Source organism: Pholcus phalangioides, unplaced genomic scaffold, assembly GCF_987345545.1.
Source record: "Pholcus phalangioides strain wild (caught in Gottingen) unplaced genomic scaffold, Ppha-v1.0 ptg000014l_1, whole genome shotgun sequence".
NCBI classification, from domain to species: Eukaryota; Metazoa; Arthropoda; class Arachnida; order Araneae; family Pholcidae; genus Pholcus; species Pholcus phalangioides.
In genome coordinates this window covers 18365897-18390797 of record NW_028301607.1, presented here as the reverse complement: position 1 = coordinate 18390797, position 24901 = coordinate 18365897, and the positions used below count along the sequence as shown (strand labels likewise).

The 24901-nt window shown below is 35.8% G+C and overlaps 1 protein-coding gene across 4 annotated transcripts in view; it reads right to left on the bottom strand.

Moving 5' to 3' along the window:
- Positions 1-24901, bottom strand: part of LOC149078233 (uncharacterized) — a 575966-nt gene that overhangs the window by 90679 nt on the left and 460386 nt on the right. For 2 of the 4 annotated variants that reach the window (XM_089241835.1, XM_089241836.1), the window contains exon 13: positions 4436-4617. In XM_089241835.1, the coding sequence (XP_089097961.1) occupies positions 4436-4617 (182 nt within the window). Of the gene's footprint in view, positions 1-4435; positions 4618-5136; positions 5271-24901 lie in introns of all 4 variants that reach the window. The other 2 variants (XM_089241837.1, XM_089241838.1) reach the window with 1 other exon arrangement.

The window sequence follows — 24901 nt, the reverse complement described above, 5'->3', positions numbered from 1 at the left end:
CAATGTACTTAGGGGGTACAGTGGTTTCCATTTAATTAACTCTAGGACAGACGGGGCTCGGGTTGAATGTTATCGTTTCTTATTTTTCACATTGTACCTTGCCTACAGAAGGGACCCTGTGAAAAATTCAATTCTGTCTCTCTCTCTCTCTCCCCCCCCCCTCCCCCATTTGGATAATGAACATCGTTTTCTTTTTTAGTATTTAACCATGCCTCAGGGCCACCGTATCCGTATTTCAGAAATTGATATGCGCGTGAGAGAACAAACCATGCTATATGTGTTGATCATGGTGCATTGTTTATTGCGCACATGGCTGTATTGAGATTTAGTACATCGCGTTTTGCGATGCATTTTATTTGTTTTGCATTGCGTTTGCTTTGGTATTGCGCTGTGTCACTGGTAATCTGATTATGCATATTTTGTATTGTGCTGCATTGGACATTCTGTTTCATTGCATATTGCGCTGCATTGCGTATTGTACTGCATTACCAATGGTGGTGCACTGCTCATTGCGGTGCATTGGTGATTGTGCGGTACTGCGTATTGTGCTCTATTGCTTATTATGGTACACTGCATATTGTGGTGCATTGTGCTCGCTTGGGTATTGTGGTGCATTGTGTTCACTTGGGTATTGTGGTGCTTTGCTTATTGTTCTGTATTGAAGATGATGGTGTATTGTGCTGTATTGCTTAATGTGGTGCACTAAAAATAGTGGTGCATTGCGTATTTTGCCGATGGTGGTGCGTTTGGAATTGCTGTGCATCATGTATTATACTCTCTTGAATATTGTGGTGCACTATATATTTGCGCTATATCGCGTATTGTGGTGAACTACGTATTTCGGTGCTTTGCTTATTGTAATGTATTGCGTGTTGAGGTTCTTTGCTTATTGTAATGTATTGCGTGTTGAGGTTCTTTGCTTATTGTAATGTATTGCGTGTTGAGGTTCTTTGCTTATTGTAATGTATTGCGTGTTGAGGTTCTTTGCTTATTGTAATGTATTGCGTGTTGAGGTTCTTTGCTTATTGTAATGTATTGCGTGTTGAGGTTCTTTGCTTATTGTAATGTATTGCGTGTTGAGGTTCTTTGCTTATTGTAATGTATTGCGTGTTGAGGTTCTTTGCTTATTGTAATGTATTGCGTGTTGAGGTTCTTTGCTTATTGTAATGTATTGCGTGTTGAGGTTCTTTGCTTATTGTAATGTATTGCGTGTTGAGGTTCTTTGCTTATTGTAATGTATTGCGTGTTGAGGTTCTTTGCTTATTGTAATGTATTGCGTGTTGAGGTTCTTTGCTTATTGTAATACATCGCGTATTGTGATGCATTACATATTGTGGTGAAAAGTCTCACCACGGAGATCGACAGACCATATAACGGCACAAATAATATTTAATCATTTTACTTCATTCTTAATTTGACTCAAAACAGATTGGCTTCACTCACAAATGTCAGCACTGAAAATCCGTACACAATTCTATAGATAAGCACTCAGACTGTTAGGTACACACACTTCCGGTATAGCACCTCGGCAGCAAATTGCCCACGGTGATAGACCGGAGTTGTATCCGGAAAGAAAAAATATGAAACATTGATTTCAAACGCACTTGAAAACGTATTTCGTTCAATCAAAAAAATGAACAGAAAAGACGGGGAGCATAGATATGTTCCGGCTTTGTATTCAATTGAATGATCATTGTAGGTTGCTGTATTAGACTAACGTGGGACGAATAGAAAAACATTTGGGACTTCTCGTATCGGCTATGCGTATCATAATGGTCGCAATAACGCATAATCGTTATCTGATAGTTATAACTAGCGTTAACCGTAATTTCATAACAGGAAACTCTGAATTAGGCTAAGAAAATTGACAAAATCTGCAGAGAGGTCTAGGTAAGAAAACTTCTGATTTTCCAAATACAAATACAACGCCACAACAGGCAAAATGCCCAACGAGGTGGCTGAGAAAATATCATCTATATTTACATAACACTTACAAATGAATGGAAATATTATAAGTTATGCAGATGACACAGTGCTTTTCATTTCTGATAATGATAACCTAAACCTCAAATATAAAGCTGAAAACGATATGACAATAATTTCACAATGGCTAAAATACAATAAATTGACTCTTAATCTAATTCTATAATTCCCTGTTCCTGCAAATTCATATGACCACAACGAATTCACAATCCACTGAAAAATTGAAGAGACAGTGAAATAAAGCTTAATTTTTATTTTTACCTATACAAACGATTAGAGTGCATGATGTGAAAAAATTATAATTTAAGTTAAACTTTTTTCTGCGATTAAATACGACAATACGACGTTAAATAATGACAAAACAGGCAGTAGAAAATATAGAAATTAACAAAATTGCAATTTAATTTTTTCTACCATGTACGTATATAGAAATGTGAACAACAGCAGCAGTCAAAAATGATGATTAAACTTCTTTCTGCTATTTGGCACCAGAACTAAAAATCTATATAGCTGTTCAAAGTAAGACTGATGTTTTAACAAATTTATGATTGCAAAATTAAAGAAAACTACTATTCTACTAGCTATAAGAGCTACAAAATTAAATCATAAAAAATTTAATAAAAGTTCCCAAGATGCAAGTGAAACATGAGCGCATAACTGCTCGATAGTTTTAATTCAGTCTTGAGAAATAATTCTAAAGCAGCGCAGGACAAATCTCAGGCATCAGGTCACCATGACGACTGAAAATTAATATTGAAATTTTCTTTGTGTAGTTATTAGTAATTGCAGGTTGAGAGCAGCACAAAATGTTTGGAATTTATAGCAGCATATCTACCAACATAAAAAAGGGTCACCATGCCCCGAAAAAGTCAAAAGAAGCATTACTTTAGATCTTTTTTTCCGGCTAAAACGTTTTTGGCACATAAAAATCTTTACTGGCGCCAAGACTTTTTGAGATTTGTCCAGCCCTGTTCTAGAGATTATATTATTCAGATGAAGATGTTATTTTATTTGCAGCAGCCAGAAAGTAAAAAAAAAAAAAAAAAACTAACTTCAAGCAATACAGAGTATTTTATTTAAAAATTCCTCTTCTCAGCCACATTACGGATGATGAATGCGTAAAGTTCCATGCCAGTTAAGAAGAAGATTACCGAGAGCTTCTCTCAACAGCAGGAACTTTGATTAGACATCATATACGCATAATTAAAGTTCCTCTGCTCTAAGCTGTCTGCAGCTTCAATTACACATCAGAAATGTATGAAACTTTAGGAATATTTTGGTTAAGGGAATGGGGAATTTTGGGAGTCCTTTAAAGACCGGAAATCTTCGCATAGATTTTTGTGCGAAATCACAAAAATGCATTTATTCGTATAAGAATTCAACAGCAAAGCACATTCTTCTTAACTTAATGTCATATTCATTTGGAAGAAAATGTTTGTTTTAAATGTTTAGATACTCTTCCACGAGATTTCAGCAATTTGGTCACATGTTTGCGAAAAATTTAGGATGTACACCACATGTTGCATAGAAAACACCCTTTAGTGGTAATGTAGAAACCTATTTTACTAGTAATTTCTTTCCCACCCCTGTACTAAGGCCGAGATCACATTATGAAAGTTTTATGAAAGTTCTTTTATAAAACTTAAGCACATCGGTTACATTTGAGCGAATGTAGTCAATATGCTTATTGGTTGTTTTTTTTTTCTTCAAGTTATGCAAAAGACCTTTTACTGAATTTTATAGTGTAATCCCGGTATGAAACATTCTTAGAGTTTCGTAGCTTTCTGAACGAAAAGAAAGCCAGCTACAGAAAGTTCAAAACGAAGAAAATTTAATTTTGTACCTTATTTATATCATATTTGATTCACTCTCACTTTGATGAAAATGAAAACAAGCAGTAGATAACTGCGGGTTTTCTAGACTTCTGCGCCTAAACTAAGACAGAAGTGACGATCAGTCATCACAAAATTTCTATTTATTCTCGACTAAAACTTGAGCTTGCGACAGCCCCTTTTGATGGAAATAAGAGAGTTAAACACAATTCATATTTTATATAAGCAATGATACTTCACTATGGAGTAGTACATACATTTTTTTAAAATAGAAATCATTATCGACATTTTTCAAAAAACAATGGGCTACCCATTCTAATTATGGCAATGAAACATGAAAATTGTGGCACATATAACTTGAGAAAAATAATCACTTTAAAAAATGTCTAAGGATAAATATGCTCTAAAATAGTATGCGACTACAAAATATTTATTTCCAATAATTTTTACATGACAGAAGGATAAAGCATTAAATATATACATAGTAACTGCCAATAACATGCTGAAACTGACATGCAGGTATAAGCAAGAGCATACAGGAAAATTTTGAACACTGCAACAGCCAAGCTTTGAGTGCAATATAGGAGAAACAAAAGTAAAGCAATGCATTCAAGGCTTACTGTAATGGTGCAGAGGAACTGGTGGTGGGGTTGCAGTCAGAGTCAAGATATTTTCTTGGTCTACCCCGACTCAAATGTCGACGCCTCACAAATTCCTGGTCATCCACCCTCCACCACGATCCAAAGTCATCTTCATAGCGAACAAAGCATTTATGGAGAGACAGATTGGTGCGAATAGCATTCTGTGCAGAGAACAAGGAATGGGTGGAAGGTTCAAGTTGAGGGATTTGGTTAGGGTAGGATAAAACCAAGAAATAAGGATCGTTTAAAGAATGTGAGCAAGAAAGAGCACATTCCATGAAAACAAAATTTATAAAGAATCAGGTTTTTTGCGCATGAGGAAGGATGCATAGATAATTTTGTTTAGCAATGGATCAAGCAATAAGCAGGCACAAATGGATATATACACACGCAACACGTATGAAAAAAAAAGTAAAATAAAAAATAAACATAATCAAGCAATGTTAAAATGAAATAAATAAAAAACGCACACACAAGAAAGAAAAGTTAAAGCAAAAGGCCCACATAGAACATAATCAGATGCCAAATTAGCATTCAGGATAAGTTACAGATGGAGTGGAACCGGGAGAGGATTAAAAACAGAGAGAGAGAGAGAGAGAGAGAAAGAGAGAGAAAGGAAAAATAAGTAAATGCTGACAGTTTAACAAATAGAGAAACAAACAACATTCAATAAAACATACCCAGCCATGCGTTCTTGGAGCCGCTGAGGACGGCGTTTGTAGAATTCAAGTTCATCCACAGTCCAGACAGCCCCCTTTACATTTTCAACACGCATAAAACATTTGTGAAGACTAAGGTTGTGTCGAACTGCATTCTAACGAGATAATGAATACGGAGCTAGTCAAAATCATAGTTGAATTATTTTTTTTAACTGAAAGACCTGAGATATTTATTTAAATATAACATAATTTTAATTTTTTTTTCCTTTCTCAGCGTAAATAAAAGAAATAAGTTTCGCCAGACTTTGAATGCATGAAGATAACCCAATTATAAAGGTACGATGGCTCTAAATGGTTCAAAAGATTCAGAAGTACTCTTGAAATGAAAATAAGGAAAGTATGCGTAAAGTATTTGACTTCGACATTTACTGACAGGAAATCATCGATTTTTCAAAAGCAAATTATCATATGCATGACGTAGCATTCGACAGAAACTATTTTTTTTCATAAATAACATTAAAAAAAATTTGGAACTACTGCTTGATGCTGTTTAGGCTTTTTTTTTGTAATGAATTTGATAGAGAATAATAGCATTTTTTCATGAAAGATATGAATTGCAATCAAGTATAGATATACACAATTTTCGGATAGCATTGGTACATTCGCCAAAGAAAACATTAGAGTGGGGGGTATATACAAGGAAACAAAATATTTAAATAAATTTCTACTTCGGCTAATCCTACCAACAAGGCATCGATCTTTGTTCTGATAATCATAGGGGTGCACAACCTCCTGTTTATGAAAGCTGTTCGTAAAACCACGATTGTGGCCCGTGATTGGTGACCATCTCATATATCCCCCCCCCCTTCGGGAAGATTGTGCACATCCCCTGGATTATACGAGCAGGTATTATTTTTAGTTCGATTAATGTTCAATAGTGAACTGTATCTTGCTAGTCATTACTTGCAGCTTGAGGTATTTTAGAGCTAATTTCATAAATTTTATTATAAGTATATTTTATTATAGTTATGTTCATCATACCGAAAATATATTGAGGACAAAATTTTGCATTTCATGTTATCACACTGAACGAACTCTCCTCAAACAACCACCTCGTGCGAGATATTAAGTAAGTCAACGGAAGAACAAATTGAAATTTTGTCGCATCTAAGAAATGGTATTGGAATTATTGGAATCAATATGCAATCTTTTCCTAGAAATAACAAATACCAAAATACTGAAAGAGAATAAACTTGAAAGAAAAAAAAAAGACTGTTTTTCCCACAAAAAACTTAATTTCCGTTATAATGGGAAAATAAATAACAATACCTACCCTAAAGCAACCACTTATCATTAAAATGCATGACGGTAACCGCTCTCGGTGTATACGGTATTGGTACATGCCGTATAGTTTTTCCTCATATCGATAACAACATCTGCGGGAGAAGACTCGGATGAACAAATAAATAAAAAAATCTATATACAGAGTATCCTGTAAATCCTATAATACGTCCTTTATCTCATCAACAGTTCGTCGGGGAAGTATGGTTTCAATTTAAAAAAATGGCTGTGAAAATGTGTGCTCTGTACCAGTTTGGAGAGTAAAAATATTGAATGTCCTAAAACGAAAAATTTACATTTATATACGGTCCTCCTGTTCTCTAACTTCCAATTAGAAAGTTGTCCTCTCTTTCCTGAGACCAAAAGAAGAAAAAAAAAATCCCCATACTTCTAAGTGGGAAAAGTTGGAGAGCAGGTTAAACTAATGGAAAACGCTTATTTCCCTCATTTATGCTGTTCTTTCCGAACTTTTCTCCGGATTTTGTGTTTAAATATGTCAGCGAATATTGTGCATTTAGAAGCATGAAAGTTTTTTTGGCCGAAGAATTCACAGGGCAACAACTTTCTAATTGGAAGTTAGAAAATAGGGGAACCGTATAAAAATTTAGACTTTTTAATTTATATTTTGGGACACTGTAGCCTATTTTCATTCTCGAAACTGATATAGTGATTTCTGAACGAATTTTGAGCATTTTTAAATTAAAACCATACCTCTGCGACGAACGGTTGATGAGATAAAGGCCGCTTAGAACTTATAGGACAGCCTGGATATAAAATAACATGTCCTGACTGACTCATTCATCATCGCCGAGCCAAAACTACTGAGGCTATAAATATGAAATTTGGTCAGTATTCCATAATATAGACTCACTAAAAAAGTATTTTTCAAAATTCAACCCCTAACCCATGAAAAAAAATTGACATGGAGAACCGCTGAAGCTATAAATATGAAATTTGTTCAGTTCGAGACATAATTATAAGACACTCAAATTGTAGAGAAATCACAGGAAGGAGCGAAGTAAAAGCTATCAAAAATTCTAAGCTGGTTATGATGGTGCAAAATAACTTTTTACCAAATATTGGAAATTTAAAAAAAGATTAAAAAAGACACCTACTGATTTCTGAGGGAAAAATAAAATAAAATTCAAACAAATTGTATATATATTTACCAAATCAAAATCGATATTTTGTAGAACCACCTCTGTTGCTAATCAAAGAAAAAAAATGCGATTTGGCATGGATTCAAGCAAATCAATGAGAGTGTCACAAGAGATATTTAGCAGAATTTTCAGGTTGTTTAAACAATATCTTTATTAATTTTTTCTGAAATCTGGATTTATTGTAATGAAGTGAACTTGTATAATAAGTTGGATGATTTCAACTCGTTTTTCTGTTGCAGAGAAAATAGCAGGTCGGCGGGAATCGCAGTCTTTGTACGGAAAAACCTGATTTTTAATCAGATTGGTATTCATTTCACTACGGCTGAATATATCCTATTATTCAGTAGGGAATTTAATATTGCACTCTTATCTATCTATCGTTCTCACCAATTCACAATAGCTGAATTTAATAATGAGCTCCAATCTGTTTTATCCAACCTTAATTTCGATAATATTATTGGGGATTTAAATATAGACATTTTTTCAAACAGTATTGACGTCCATGATTACCTGAACTGTCTAAGCCAATATGATTTTAAGTGTCTGATCAATAAACCTACTAGAGTGATCCACTTGCATCGCGCGCGATCATACTTCTTTTAAATCACAAAATAACCCATCCACTACTTCTTCTGGAATAATTATTAACAATCTAACTGATCATTTTCCCATAGTTATGAAATTGAGCCATGATACAATTCCAAGCTCAAAAATTTCTGATTGTTGGTATTTTACAGTAATCGACAAAAATATGCTTTCTAATTTTCTAAATAATTATAAATACAATTGGAGGGATAACGTTGATATCGATACGCAATATAAAATTTTTGCATTTGTATTGAATTCTATTAAAAATAATTTCAAATATCGCACTAGGAGAACAAATAAATGTAATAATAACTGGATGACAAACGAATTGCTACGTATGGTTCGTAGAAAAGAAAAACTGTATAAAAAAAATGCGGAAATATCCATTTGACAGAATCTATAGAACAGCGTACACACAGCGTAAGCACAGCCAATGAGCTTAAAATGCGTATTAAATTAGTTAAAAATGAATATTACAAGCAACGGTTTATGAAATGCGATACAAATAAAAAGAAATGGGAATTTATTAACAGTATTGTGAAAAACCAAACTAAACCTATTGTGTTGCCAGATTCTGCTGATACTCTAGCCTAGAACTTGCAAATCAATTCTACACCCACTTTGATCATATAAGCCACAATACGTCTTTATTCGGTAACAATGATGATTTTAAAAAAATTGCCTTTTTTGATGTAGTCGATCTCTTAAATTCTTTTTCTAAAACTAATTCGTATAATTACGAGATGGAATTAATATATACTTGATTAAAGAGTCTGCTGCAAATAATGTCGAATTTATCACGAAGTTCATAAATACCTCATTTCAAATTGCTGTATTTCCTGAGTCACTGAAACGAGCCACTATTACTCCTGTTTTTAAAGCTGGCCATAAAAAGTCTCTGCTGAATTGTAGGCCTATCTCAATTGTACCGGTTTTTTCTAAACTTATTGAAAAAATTCTTTCAATTAGAATTTATAATTTTTTGTATTCTGTGAATTTTTTTGCTAAAAACCAATTTGGTTTTATAAAAGGACGAGATGCTGAAAATGCCCTTTTGTCCTTTTCGAAATTTATTTATATTAAATTTATTTATTTAACGGCATTAACAAGAACAAATTTACTGTTGCAATACTTTTAGATATTTCAAAGGCTTTTGACAATGTGAACAATTATATTCTCATTCAAAAACTAAATTCAGCTGGTATTCGTGGGCATATCTTAAATTGGTTCACTTCATATTTATATAATAGAGAACAAAGAGTCAAAATACGGGATAATTTGAGTAATTATGTCCATATAAATAGAGGAGTCCCACAAGGATCTACATTGGGTCCTTTGTTTTTTCTGATTTTCATTAATGATCTTTGTAATTTAGAATTTTACGGGTCCATGATCACTTATGCCGATGATTCTGTATTAATGTATTCATGTGATGATCTTGACAGCCTTAAGAATCATATTAACCACGATTTAATATTAATTAAAAAATGGTTCTATGCTAATGATTTAAAATTAAATTTACAGAAGACAAAATACGTTAATTTCAATCATATGCAATCTGATTTATATCTTAATCTGAAATTTCACACCCTCGCTTGTGATTTTCAACCTCATTGTCATCGCGATGCAATTCAAGAAGTAAATACTTGCATTTAAATGTAGACAGCAATTTAAAATGGAAATCTCATGTTCATGAACTACTTAAAAAACTTCGTTTTGTTTTATATAATTTGTATTATATAAGTAAGAAAGATTTCGCTAATTTCTTAAAAGACCTTTACTATGCTTGGTTTTATTCACTTATAAATTATGGTACAATTATAGTGGGTGGTGATTATAAAACTAATTTATTGCCTTTATTTTAAATACAAAAAAGAGTTTTCAAAATTTTGAATCCGGGTCAGTCTCATGCTTCTACAATTTTTAGAAATCTTAATCTTCCTTTACGCCATAATGCTCTTTTTCGTATTATTCTTTTCTTACACCGTAATAAAGGCTTATGCAGTTTAAAAGATAATGTTTCCGAGCGAAAACCTCATATGATTTACCGTATTCTTACTTTTAGGAAATAAATTTTTCGCAAAAATTTTTATTATTTAGCTCCGAAATTATATAATTATATATTATAAAGGCATTATTCAAATTATTAATTTCAACAGACGATGTAGACTCTTATTTTGACCTGTAGGAGGAGCAATAAAATTTATTCAATTTAGCTTTGCCACTTAAATTATGTATATTTTTTCAATTAAAAAAACTGTTCTTATTTGTGTTTATCTATGTACACTGCTGGCCACCGTAAATGCAACACCCTGAAGGAAGCATGCAAATAATATGAAATTTACAACATGCATTAGCGGAGGTGAGATATGCAAATGATTAGAATTTCAGCGCAGACGCACATCACGCGCGCCTGTGGCGCCACTTCAAAGCGCTATTTAAGGCTTGGAGATTTCGACGATTTGAAGTACGGCAATTGTGTTTTTCTTGTGGTTTTTTCAAAAAAACGATCAATTATGCCTCGTAGAAAACAGCGATCATCTTTTGATCAAGTATCCGTGTTCGACAGAGGAAGGATAGTGGCCTACCGAGATTGTGGATTATCTTTCAGGGAAATCGGTAGTCGTGTTGGACGAAACCAAACAACTGTAATGCGGATATGTGATCGTTGGATGCAGGAGGGTACGACGGACCGACGTGTTCGACCGCATCCACCTCAGTGCACCACTTCACGTGATGACAGGCGTATTGTGCGTATGGCAGTGACGGATCGCTCAGCCACATCACGAACCATAGCACAGCACATTCAGTCTGTACCGCATCATCCAGTGTCTGCGCGTACCATTCGACGCCGTTTACAGCAGAGTGGTCTGTCCGCAGGACGTCCATTGCTTCGTCTACCCTTGACGCAGAACCACAGACGTCTCCGCCGCCAATGGTGCGATGGAAGAAGGATGTGGACGGCACAATGGAATGAAATTGTCTTTACTGACGAGTCACGCTTCTGTCTGCAACACCACGATGGTCGGATTCGAGTCTGGAGACACCGTGGAGAGAGGATGCTGAACAGCTGCGTTATGCACCGCCACACTGGTCCTGCACCGGGTATTATGGTATGGGGCGGTATTGGATATCACTCTCGCACTCCTCTAGTACGCATTGCCGGTACTTTAAAAAGCCAGCGCTACATCTCCGAGGTGTTGGAGCCAGTTGTCCTTCCTTACCTTCAGGGCTTGCCCACAGCCATATTTCAACAGGATAATGCGTGACCACACGTGGCACGCATTGTCCAAAGGTTCTTCGTCAATCGCCAGATTGAATTGCTTCCCTGGCCAGCTCGCTCTCCGGATCTTTCGCCGATAGAAAACATGTGGTCCATGGTTGCTCAACGATTGACCCAGATTACATCCCCAGCTGCCACACCAGATCAACTTTGGCAACGCGTGGAAGCTGCTTGGTCTGCTGTACCCCAAGAACACATCCAAAGTCTCTTTGAATCAATGCCGAGGCGTGTGGCAGCGGTGATCTCCAACAATGGCGGCTACTCTGGCTACTGATTTTGGCAGGAACCACACTTCACAGAAGTCTATAAATTTAATCATTTGATGCTTGGTCAACATGTTATCTACAAAATAAATATTGTTGCGATATCTCTTGTCTTTCTTGGTGTTGCAATTTGGGTGGCCAGCAGTGTATGTGCGAGTTTCATTTTTTTTCATATACTTTTTATCTAATGTTTTGTTTTATTTTACATTTCTCGCCATGCATTAAGATCTTTGTTTTTTTGTATTGTGTATGTTTTTCCGTTCTTTATTTTTTTTACTTTTTTATTTGACAGCGATAATTTTATCTCTTTTAAATTTATGTTGTATATGTGTCTTTTTTTTGTTTCTGTTCATGTCGTATGCTTTATATATTTTATTCATTAATTATCATGTAAATTTTCAATCATCCGCACAGGCATCACAGCATCTGGATGATAAATATGTTTTTTTAACTAATCTAAATTTCTGTATGTTGGAATTGAATAAATTTGATTTGATTTGACATGTTTCAAGCATGGTATGGCGGCTTTTAGATGCTCGATAGTAGAAATTTGCCTCCTATCAGCGTATACTTATCTGCAAAGAATGCCCAACAAGTTTTCCATGGAGTTGAGGTCAGGGAAACGAGCCGGCCATAAAAGAACACTGGTGTTTTATTGCTTGAACCACAACTGCATTGTGTGAATGTGTGAATTGATGCATTATCTTGTAGGAATATGCAATCTTCGCCACAAAGAACTTTAAATACACCAAGCTCCTCCTGCAAAAGTTCTATATTGCTTTTTGAGTTCATCCTTGAGGGGAGGAAAATTACATCCTTCTTTCCTTGAGCAGAAAATGCTCTCCAATCCATCAATGAACCACCACCCATTTGATGGTTCATTAATTACCATGTAGATTGAGTTCTTTTTATGGAAAACAGAGAAGAATATCACTTCCAAGGCATAATAAGTTTTGCGAGAATCAAATGATCCTGTTTGTGTATCAAAGTTAGGTTTTTCTAAATTTTTTGAGTTTAATGTTACATGTAGAACTAGTAATTCTTGAAATTGTTCGCTGTGAGCACTGCAGTTATAAGGCAGATTATATAATTATATATTTCTGGATGACATTTTGCACCTTATGCTAGAGCAAAATATTTTGCTTTGATCGGGCAGACAAGCATGGGTTGCACCCAAATTTTTTTTTTTTACAAAGCCACATATTCCACGGTCTAAAAAAATTTGTAACGATACATCGAGAACGTGCAATTTTATTTGCTACTAGCTATAATACCCAACGCTGCCCGGGTTTTCTTCAATTACTGGGAAAATTGAAAAAGTGGAAAAACTATTATAAAGAAACAAACTATTGTAAAGGCATATATACGTCTGAAACACATTGCTTAAGGAACCGCGGTAAACAAAATAAACATTCCGAAAGTGATCGTTGAGGCCCAGGAACCATTGTTGTCTGACAGTTTTTTTGCTCGTTTCGGGCATTTTCCCAACTCTGATGAACTTTTAAAGTAGGCTATCGTTCAAGTCGAGTTCCGATGGGGATGTATGCAAAATTTGGCTACGATAAATCTAAAATTGTAGATTTGTATAGAGAACATATAGACACACAGACAAGAAATCAATTTTATATGTCTACTAGTAATAATACCCCGCAATGCCCGGGATTTCTTCAATTGCTGGGAGGATCTAAAAAGTGACAAACCATTATAAAGGAATAAACCATAATATTGGCAACATTAAAGAAGAGGCAAACCATTGCGAAGACATATATGCATGTCTGAAATGCATTGTTTGAGAACCACGGTAACCAAAGTAAACATTTCGAAAGTGACTGCTGGGGCCCAGAAACTATTGTTGCTCGAAGGTCTTTTGCCAATTTCGGGTATTTGCCTTACTCTGGCGAACTTTTAAAGTAGCCTATGGTTCAATTCCGGTTTTGTTTGGTATATATGCAAAATTTGGCGACAATCGGTGTAAAATTGTGGATTTGTATAAAGGACAAACGTACATACATATATACTTTCATAATTCCATATAAGATTAGCTATAATACCCGGCGCTGCTCAGGTTTTCATCAATTACTGGGAGGATTGAAAAATGACAAACCATTATAAAGGCCTATAAACTATTACATACATATACGGTCGAATTCCGTTTTAACGAACTCGAAGAGATCGGAGGAATCACTTCGTTATAACGAAATTTCGTTATAAAGAAGTTCCAGGATTTTGCATTCCTCCTCATTTAATTCGATAATTTTATATATACTGTACAAAGCTATAATACCCGGCGTTGCCCGAGTACAAAAATGGGAAAGAAAACATGCTACGAACTTGTATAACGACAAAAATGAAAGAAAAACATTTTGCAATTTGCATAATTACAAAAATAAATAAGGGAACATATTTCGAACTAGCACATTGCCAAAATGGTAGAGGAATGTGGATTTGTATAATTACAAAAATGCGGAATATAAATCTGGATGATAGATATAGATTAAACCCTGTAATCTAAATAATAAGGATTTTGGCCAAATGCTTAGCTATAATACCCGGTGCTGCCCGGTTCTCTTTAATGAGGCTTTTTGGATCACGTGATATCTCCCTCTTTCTTTGAAGGACATGCAAACCGTGTTCACCAATATGGCGACTTCTTGCGCGACTCATGAAATAAATCTAGATTAAAGAAACATAGAAATGAATAGTTTTTTTTCCTTTTTTACGGGGGCGCTAGGCATTTTGAATCCCCCCCCCCCCGAACTTCAAGTTATCCATCTGCCTGTTCCAGCATCCAAAAATGCTTAGTTAAAGCTGTGGAATTTTTTCGATGTACCTTTTACGGGCCCATAATTAATTTTAAAATACCCTAACCCACATGAATTTATGCAGTTGAATATCAAAAGACAATACGGATACATTAATTTCCATGGTTGAGAAGACGTAAATATAAAACTTGAAATCAATGTTATTGCATGAATGTCCAACTCGAAAGTAGGTAGGGCTAATTACTTCATATTTAATTTTCTGGGATTCGTATGTCTCTAAGCGAACTTAATATATATTTCAAAAATCGAGAATTCAATACAATTTTAAAATTGTTGATGTGGCGGAAAATCCCATCAAATTTCTGCATTTCTACAGTAAAATCGGCGATTTTAACACTGATTCCTATGAGTATCACCCTTTTCCTGAAACTCAAAGCGATGCTGATGATGATTATGACGTATATTCAAAAAGCCTTATTACTGATAGTATTGAAAAAAGGGCCCACAAACCATTACAAAGGCATATACACGTCTGAAACGCATTGCTAGAAACCACGGTAACCAAAGTAAACGTTCCGCAAGTGATTGTTGAGGCCCAAAAACCATTGTTGCTCGACAGTTTTTTGCCAGTTGCGAGCATTTTCCCAGCTTTGAAAAAATTTTAAAGTAGCCCATCGTTCAAGTCGGGTTGGTATATATGCAAAATTTGGCGACGATCGATCCAAAATTGTAGATTTGTATGGAGAACATACACACACACACACACACAGACAGAAAATCAATTTTATATATATATAGAATAGACTAGAGCTGATACCCGGCGACGTTGCCCGCCTTGTAAAAAATTTATATATGTATAGCTTATTAATTATTTCTTGATCAAAACAATTTCTGCATCAAGAAAAAATTACTTTAATTTTTAAATATTTTAATTAAAAACTTCAGGAAATCGCTTGTGGATACACAATATTTTTTGTTTTTCCATCTGGTGTGTAGATGCTAAATTTTTGGGATTGCCAACACGCGACGTAAAGCTGTCCGTGTGAAAAACAGGGCTCAAGTAGGTTAATGCCCGGCACTGCTAACGACTGGCCTTGCGCTTTGTTGATTGTCGTGCAAAAGCTAAACGAGTCGGAAACCGCAGTCGCTTGAAAGTGAATCGCATTTCTCCAGTGATAAATGGGATACGTGAATGAAGACGTCTTCTCCTTTGGCACATCCAAGTTAGAATCGGTGCTTCGATGATGTAATTGTGCAATTTCTTCACGCAGAGTCTGTTGCCATTGCAGAGTATCGGTGTCTCCAAATTTCTTAAAATCATTATAGGTGCTCCAACTTTGAGGATCAAGATGTGTGGTTGCACAACCGGAATATCCAAAGAGATCAGAAACTGAGTTATTTTGCAGTTGAACTCGCATGTTGGTGGATAATGATAATTTTTTAACTTCGTGCCATAGGGTTGATGATTTGAGGCAACCATTGAGTTCATCAGCTGGCGATGAACATTTTTATTCCCAGTTTTGGCGTCGTAGTTGTTGTTCTCTGTTGTTAGTGACGTCATACGTCCAGCTTGTGCAGCGAATATTATTCAAACGCCTTTAAGCCATTTTTAAATTGAAACTATACCTCTACGATGGGCGGTTGATGAGATAAAGGTCGCATTAGCACTTACAGGATACCCTGTATATAGGCTAGCAGAAATGCCCGGCGCTCTTCCCGGGTTTTCTTCAATTACTGAGAGGATTGGAAAAGTTACAAACCGTTATAAAGGAATAAACTGTTATAATAACAGAATTAAAGGTGTGACAAACCATTGTAAATGCATATATACACGTCTGAAACGCATTGTTGGAAACCACGATAACCAAAGTAATTGTTGAGGCCCCAATACCATTGTTGCCCGACAGTTTTTCGCCCATTTCGGGCATTTGCCCAGCTCGGAAGAACTTTTAAAGTAGCCTACGGTTCAATCCCGGACCTGTTTGGTATATATGCAAAATCTGGCGACGATCGGCCTAAAACTGTAGATTTGTATAAAGAACAGACATACATACATACATACCGACAGACAGACTTTCACATTTATACTTTACTAGCCATAATACTCGGCAATGCCCGGGTTTTCTTCAATTACTGGGACGATTGAAAAAGTGACAAACCATTATAAAGGAATAAACTGCTATACATAATACTGGCAGCATTAAACTAGAGGCAAACTATTGTGAAGGCCTATATGTAACCACGGTAACCAAAGTAAACATTCCGAAAGTGAGTGTTGGGGCCCAGGAATCATTGTTACTTGACGGGTTTTTTTTGCCCATTTCGGACATTTTCCCAGCTCTGACGAACTTTTAAAGTAGCCCATGGTTCAATCCCGGTCCTGTTTGGTATATGTGCAAAATTTTGGCGATGATCTGTCTAAAATTGTAGATTTCTATACCGAACAAACATACATAAATACTTTTCAATTTATATATAAGATATACATACAAATTAAAAATTTTAAGTCTTATTTTTCATTTGCATATTTTCATGATAAATGTATACAGCTGCCATAGGCACAATACTCTTACTTTTAATTTTTAATTTCAATTTTTTTTTTGCTTTTACGGCTGGTGTTTGATGATAATTTCCGGTTACTTTAATATTTTTAAAGCAACCGGAACACCCCGTATAGATGACATGTCCTGACTGACTGACTGATTCAAAAATTCATCATCGCCGAGCCGAAACCACTGAAGTTATGAACATGAAATTTGATTAGTAATTTCATTTTATGAAGTAAAGACCCACTAAGAAAGGATTTTTCGAAATTCAAAGGTTATACAGAAAATCATGCCGGGCTGAAGCAATATTTATGAAATTTGGTCAGTAGTTTTATTTCATGACGTAAAGACTCACCAAGAGGGTTTTTTTCGGAATTCGGCCCGTAAAGTGGTCATAAAGGGGCTCGAATGTTACGTGGGACAAATGGGATGCTGAGCCTAAATCGCCGAAACTATAAATATGAAATTTGGTAAGTAGTTTTACTTTGTAATGTGAAAACTCACTAACGACGGATGGCACACGAACGCTTTTCAAAAATTAAAGAAACACAATTCCATTTTTTCCAAAATTCATACTGTAAGAGGGACATGGGGGGGGGGGCTAAAAAGTTATGTGGGGCAATCATCGCTGAGCCTAAACCGCTAGAAGCTATAAATATGAAATATTCGGTCAGTATTATATTTAATAATATAGAGACTCACACTAAGACGGGATTTCTGGAAATGCAACACCCAAGGGGGTCATGAGGGATTCAAATGTTATCGGAAGGAATCATCGCCAAGCATGTTTCAGATTACCAAATCCACGCAAGCGAAGCCGCGGATAACAGCTATTACAGATATATGCTTTAGAAACGCCGGTGTCATGCAATAGCCATATTTCACTTTCTCGCAGCTCTGTACCCCGTGGCATTTTTTCTATTGATGAGGTAGTTGTAAAAAGGAAATATTTTTATTGGTTTGTTAATCCAGTGATGTAAAAAAATGACTTGCATATAGTAACACAGTGTTTAAAATTTTCAACGGTATGGATAGGAGGGGACTATGAATAATTAGTATACCGTCAATCAACTGCTTCCACAAGGGGACACCAGTATGGATTGGTAAGGGACAATTCTAGGTTATGGTGTCGCAGGGAATTTTTCTCTAATAGGGTTGTTGTTAATAAATGGAATAGCTTACCCCCGGAATATAAAAAAATATAAAAATAATTTTATAAATATAGTTTTATCTGCCGAATTTTGGAGATCACTACATCGTGACTATGGTTTGATATGATAGGTTACCATAACTGACATGGACACAATTATCACGAAAAAATACGCCAACTTGACGATGATCCCGAATATGTCTTTTGTTATCGGACTTTGGCCAGGGATCAACGTCCGGGTCAATATTTAAAGAAATCGGCCAGTTCGCGAAGTGGCGGGGCCGTCGCGAATTGGCCAATTTTGGGCTTTGGCAGTGACATACGTAAAATTGATTTTCTGTGTGTCTGTGGAAGTTCTCCATAAAAATCAACAATTTTATAAAGATAGGCAACTGGGCAGACTGTATATGCAAAATTTGGCTACTGTTGTTGCCAAATTTTGCATATACAGTCTGCCCACTCAGTAATAATATAATCACTGTCTCATTCCCAGTTTTCTAAAAACACCATTGTATTGTATTGTATAGTGCTAATTCTTGTACCGGAGCACAATAAACCACTCCTGAATTATTTATGGTGCTTTAAGTCGTCCATATGCTTTCCAACTCCACTAGCATTCAGCTGCTTTGTCGGATGTTATGCGAACATTTATGGCTCGCTATACACATTACTCAACGATGATTGTGTGTAGGCAATCGACGCAGATGCAAATGCAGGGAACGACTCATAGAGAGACGTTGATAGATGAACTTTAACGATGCCATTAGAGCATCATTAATAGAGCTGTGGAGCTATAAAGATCGGAACAGTCATCTCGTGTTGGAAGAACTTTTGGTCACAATGTGTGCCTGAAGACGCATCCATTTCTATGGAGTCAGCCAAAAAGGTTATGAAAGATATTGCCACGTTAGCGAATCAGGTGGATGGAGAATGGTTTAATTATGTGGGCATTAAAGGAATTGGAAAATTAATTAACAGCAATTCAGAAATCGATGAGGGAGGGATGAATCGAGCCGATTGCTCTTGAAACCGAAACGATACAGCATGATGAACAAGATGAAGAAGAGGAAGAGGAGTTCATTATAAGCACCGTAATAATCGAAAGTTTAAATCAGCAATGGATTATTTCCACGACTGTGGTACGTTTTCCACGAGTAGAAAAATTGGAAAAGGAAGCCTTGTTACCGTTCTTTCTTTTTTTCAAACCGAACACGGCCCAGGCTCTATCGACTTTTGCCAATTTTAGCCATTGCCGAATTTTCAAAGGACGGGATCGTGTCGAAAGATACCATACTCTAACAAGTTAACTGAAATAAAGAAGAAATGACTAATAAACATTTAATATTCTTTCGAAAAAGAACGAGAAGAGAATCGAAGAGAAACGAAGTCATCGAGAATCACTGGGCGCCCTTTCTACTTCTGCCGCACAAAGCAGATATAAAAAAGACGTTCTTTTAAAAATACTTTAAATCCAACGCTTCGTCACCCCATCGAACAAGCTAACCCGCGAAAAAATGAAGGAATGCTATACGGTTGCGCAAATAATGTTAGTATTCGGCTAGCATGACACTCGCCAAAAGACTCCGTCGCGTTAGATTTTTCGTCGCCAATAGGCCAATATCCTCGTGTGAAGATTTACATAGAAATATACGTGTTCGTTTCCTGGATACGGTTTCTCTTATCAGTGGCCGGACTTCTGTTTTCCCGTGCCTGAGAAATTCGCGGATTTTCCGTAAAACTATAGAAATCCAATGTTGGCCAATTTCAGAAATATGGTAGTATACAACCATGATTAAAGACTCAGACATTTAAGGTAAAAAAATGTACTAATGACACAGTACACAAATGAATTTTAAAATAACAATGAAAAAATTTGTAAATATCAACACACATTAGAGAAGAATAGATTGTAAATAATTATACACAGTTTTTATAGTTAAGTTTTTCCTTAAAAATACATATGCAAATTTTCATTGTATAATTTTTGTCTTAATTGCAATAAATTAATTGTGTAAATTGTATAGAAATTTATAAGTAATTTGGGATGTTCATTACTGTATAGATGATACCTTCAAAAAATTGTTTTCAAATACAAGTTGCAATATATGCAGAGATTTGAAGTGTAACAAAATTGTACAATTGTAAGACTTGAAGTGACATCTCAGTGAAATAAGAAAAAGCAAAAGTGATTTTGATGGACTTCTCTATGAAAAAGTGCATTTACATATTATTATATTAGGGTTCATTCAAGTATTACGTCAGCATCGATGGGGGGAGGGGTTTCCGATTTGCTGATTTTTGATGACAAGGGGGGGGGGGAAGGGTTTGGATGATGCTTACGTCATCAACCAACCTTTATGAAGATATGAAATATTCTTAATGGCAACTTATCTGGAGCACCAAAAACGGGAAAAACCTTTTAATATTTATTGGGCAACTGAACTAACATTCTATCTATTGATAAGTCCCCTACAGAGCCATTTTAATGATCTCTAAATGTTTGACGGTTCCTTCAAGTGCTCTGGAAATATTTCCGGGCCGCTCAAGTATGGAACTCAGCCACGCATCACTCAAGTGATTCTTAATTATGCCACAGATCACTTATGTAATCTGGGAATGTTCCGCGGGTAACTTGAGAGACATGTAGAACCGCACTGGGGGCCGTTTAAGTGCTCTAAAACCACGGATCGTTTAAGTGTTCTGTAACTGTGTTGCGGGTTACTTAGGTGGTCTTTGAATGTGAAAGTGATCTTTAAGGCCTACTTCAGTGATCTGAAAATGTGCAACGGGCCACTTAAATGCTCTGGAATTGTGCCACAGGTCATTTAAGCGATTTGTAAATCTGCCGCTTAGTTCATTTCTACACCATTAGGTTTGGGGGGGGGGGGGCAAGCTCATCAGATAACCTTCAGGGCCACATTTGGTCCGCGATTCAAGGGTTTAGGGCCATATATGACTAGAAGGGTGGGTCGCAATGAATTTCTTAAAGAGAAATTTTGGGTTCTTACACTTCAAAGAGCATCGAAACTAACAGAAGTTGATTATAACAACATATAATGGTATTTTCTTTCGAAATTTTTTATAAAACTATTTTTTTTTTCGTTTTGGGGGGCCCACGAGCCCCCAACCAATATGCGTTAGGAGGTAGGGGGTAGTGATGACGAATCGGCTGAAGTTGATTTTCTGTGGTTCCCAACTTCAAGGCGCGAAAGCGAGCCGATCTCTCCTTTAAAAAGTCTTGCCACAGACCAACAAACAGTACAAAAGTAATTCAATCATACACATCACTCACTTTACTTCTGAAACATAGATGGCAGCACTGAAAAATCAAACAACACTACATACGTACTCAGACTTGTGTGTTAGGTACACACATACAGTTGCACTTCCGGCACAACTCACTAGGTAATAAATTGTCCATAGATGGTGATAGACCTGAGTTGTGCTCGGTTTGAAAGAAAGAAAAAAAGAAAATAAAGAGCAGGATGGTCAAAAATAGAATACCGGAACCTATATATTCATAATGTGGAAGATTGTAAAATAAAAAATAGAAACAATGTTTAATGTAAGAGAAGGTGAAGAGTGAAATGCAATATTCAAGAAATGCAAAATTTCATTTCTCATATACTAGCCTAAGGCCTTGCATAATTATAATGTAATATAGTGGAACCTATTTATTTTGATACTGAAGAAATTCTAGAAATGCAAAAGTGCATTTATTTATTATTATATTAGAAATGAATCTAAAAAAAAAAATAGAGTATTGGAACCTATTCAGTCATAATGGCACTATTTATCATTATATTCTTATTGAAGTATATTATGGGAATGCAGAATGCATTATATATATTTTCATATCAAGAATTGAGTTTAGAGAAAATAGTAGAATAATGTATATTTTATTCATAAAGTGGAAAATGGTAAAAATAGAATACTGGAACTTATATATTCACAATGTGGAAAATAAAAAATAGAAACAATGTTTTACGTAAGAGATGGTGAAGATAGAAATGCAAGATTTCAGGATATGCAAAATTGCATCTTCATAGAATAAAATACAAATGATGGTTGTCAAAAAAAAACAACAGATGGCATTTATGAAAAGTCAGAGAAACTGAAAGATAAAGGATGAAACCTGTTCTACGTATAATGGCTGTGTGCAAGGGGTAAAACAAAAATTAAAAGAGGATAAAGATAGAAAATTTAGGATAATTAAAAAGTAATTCAATATTTCCTGGGGAGTCTTGCGAATGGCAGAAAGCAGAGTAATATATATATATATATATATATATATATAGATTTATGCATGATAAAAACTTGAGGGACATCCCTTAAAATTTTTAATAGTGATCACGCCAATAGTGGTCTCTATGATGAAAGAGATGAAGAGTGAAATACCCTTAACCAATTTATATTGGCGCTCTACATCACTGTTCACGGTCACGGTCATACCGAGGGACGACTGTATACCAAACGAAGCCGACTTGAACGATAGGCTACTTTAAAATTTTTTCAAAGCTGGGAAAATGCCCGCAACTGGCAAAAAACTGTCGGGCAACAATGGTTTTTGGTTCTCAACAATGACTTTTGGAATGTTTACTTTGGTGTCCGTGGTTTCTTAACAATTCTTTTCAGACATGTATATGCCTTTACAATGGTTTGTCACTCCCTTAATGCTGGCAGAATATGTATAATTTATTTCTTTATAATGGTTCGTCATATTTTCAATCTTCCCAGTAATTGAACCCGGGCAGCACCGGGTATTATAACTAGTATAAGTAGATCATACTATCCACGCGAATAAATCTGTATACATAAAATTGATTTTCTGTCTGCCTTTGTGTGTATGTTCTCTATAGAAATCTACAATTTTAGACCTAGCTTCAACAAATTTTGCAAATAGACAAAATAGGGCTCGATTAGTGCAAATGCCCGAAATCGGGTTTATTGGTTACATTTTTCAAGTTTTATAAAATAATTTTTAATCAAAGTTTTATAGGGTAATACCAGCCTTAGGTCGGGATTACACTAAAAGTTTTGTTGAAGCTCTTTGATAAAACGTGAAAAATTCAACCAATAAGATCTCCGGTTTCATTTACTTGAATGCAACCGATGCGCCCATTGGTTGAATTTTTCAACTTTTATAAAAGATATTTTATAAAATTTTATAGTGTGATCCCAGCCTTAAGCCCAGATTACACTATAAAAATTTTAAAAATGCAACCAATAGCTGATCGGTTGCATTTGCTCGAATGCAATCGATAAATTTATTGGTTGCTTTTTTCTAGTTTTATAAAATAACTTTCATAAACCTTTTAGAGTGAAATCCCATCCTTAGATTAGTCACTTCTGAAATATAAAGTACCTGTGCTGCCTGAATCAACATTTCGAAGCCCACGGCGTCACCGAAGACGAGCAGAAACGTGCATATTTCTTGTCATGGGTCGGTGTTGAAACTTTTGAATTACTTCAGAAACTGTTCGCGGAAGCCGATGTCGCAACTCGTTCGTATGCGGACATTGTACAGAAACTTACTTCTTATTTCGAATCTAAAACCCATGTACTTGCTGCTAGATGTGAATTTCTCAGATGTCATATGCAATCAGGCCAGACGTACGCGGAATGGGTCGCTGACTTACGAGGAATTGCAAGGGACTGTAGATTTGTATGTAGTCGTGATGGATGTTCCCAATCTTTCGTGGACTCTCTAATTCGTGATGCCATAGTTTTTCATACTCCTCATGACCAAGTTCGCTCTGCGGCTCTCCAGCATACGAACCCCAGTCTTGAAGATGCCCTCAAAATTGCGGGAGCTTTTGAAGCTACCCAGCGCACCGTGCGGACTTTGAAAGAGAATCCTAATGGTCCATCAACTTTCAATAATCCTCCGCCGTGTGAAGTTCTGCAAATGAAAAATTCATACTCAAAGTCGCGGTCGAAGAATTCCAAGAGAAGTGAAATTCAGTCTTCGAAAAAACCTGGTACCTGTTATGGCTGTGGCGGCAGACACCGGAGGTCCGAGTGTAAATTTCGTGAGGCCACTTGTAATTTTTGCAAAAAAGTAGGCCATATTTCTGCCGTTTGCTATTCAAGAAAAAAATCTAATGCAAAGAAAAATTCTCCAAATCAGAAACATCAGCGTGCTAATACCTCTTTTCAGATTACAGAAACTGTGAATGCTGGCGTGGACTGTACAGATAACAAATTAGTAATTTCATTGATGGTTAATAACCAAGAGATGCCTTTTCAATTAGATACGGGTGCTTCATGTTCCTTAGTTGGGACCAGTGGATACAAAGCTCTTAGGTCACCACACTGCAGTCCATCTACTACAAAGCTGAAAGGATATGGCTGTGTTGAAGTTCCGCTAAAAGGAAAAATTCTGGTCATAGTAAAATATAAGGGTAAAACCATGGACCTTCCTCTTCTTGTTGCAAATACTGCAGAAGGATGTAATATTTTTGGACTAGACTGGTTCAAAGCGTTTGATTTTCACATTGATGTGGCTATTGGACACACTATCACAACGTGGGCTATTGGATTCTAACAAAGAAGCAGATGATAAACTTTTTGAGTAATATGGACATTCTTGGTTGACCAAGTTCACATCTGATTATATAGCTTGGCGTGTCCAGCGGAAAGTGCAACAGTTTTCTCGCAAAAAAATTTAATACAACATAGAAATCATCCAAA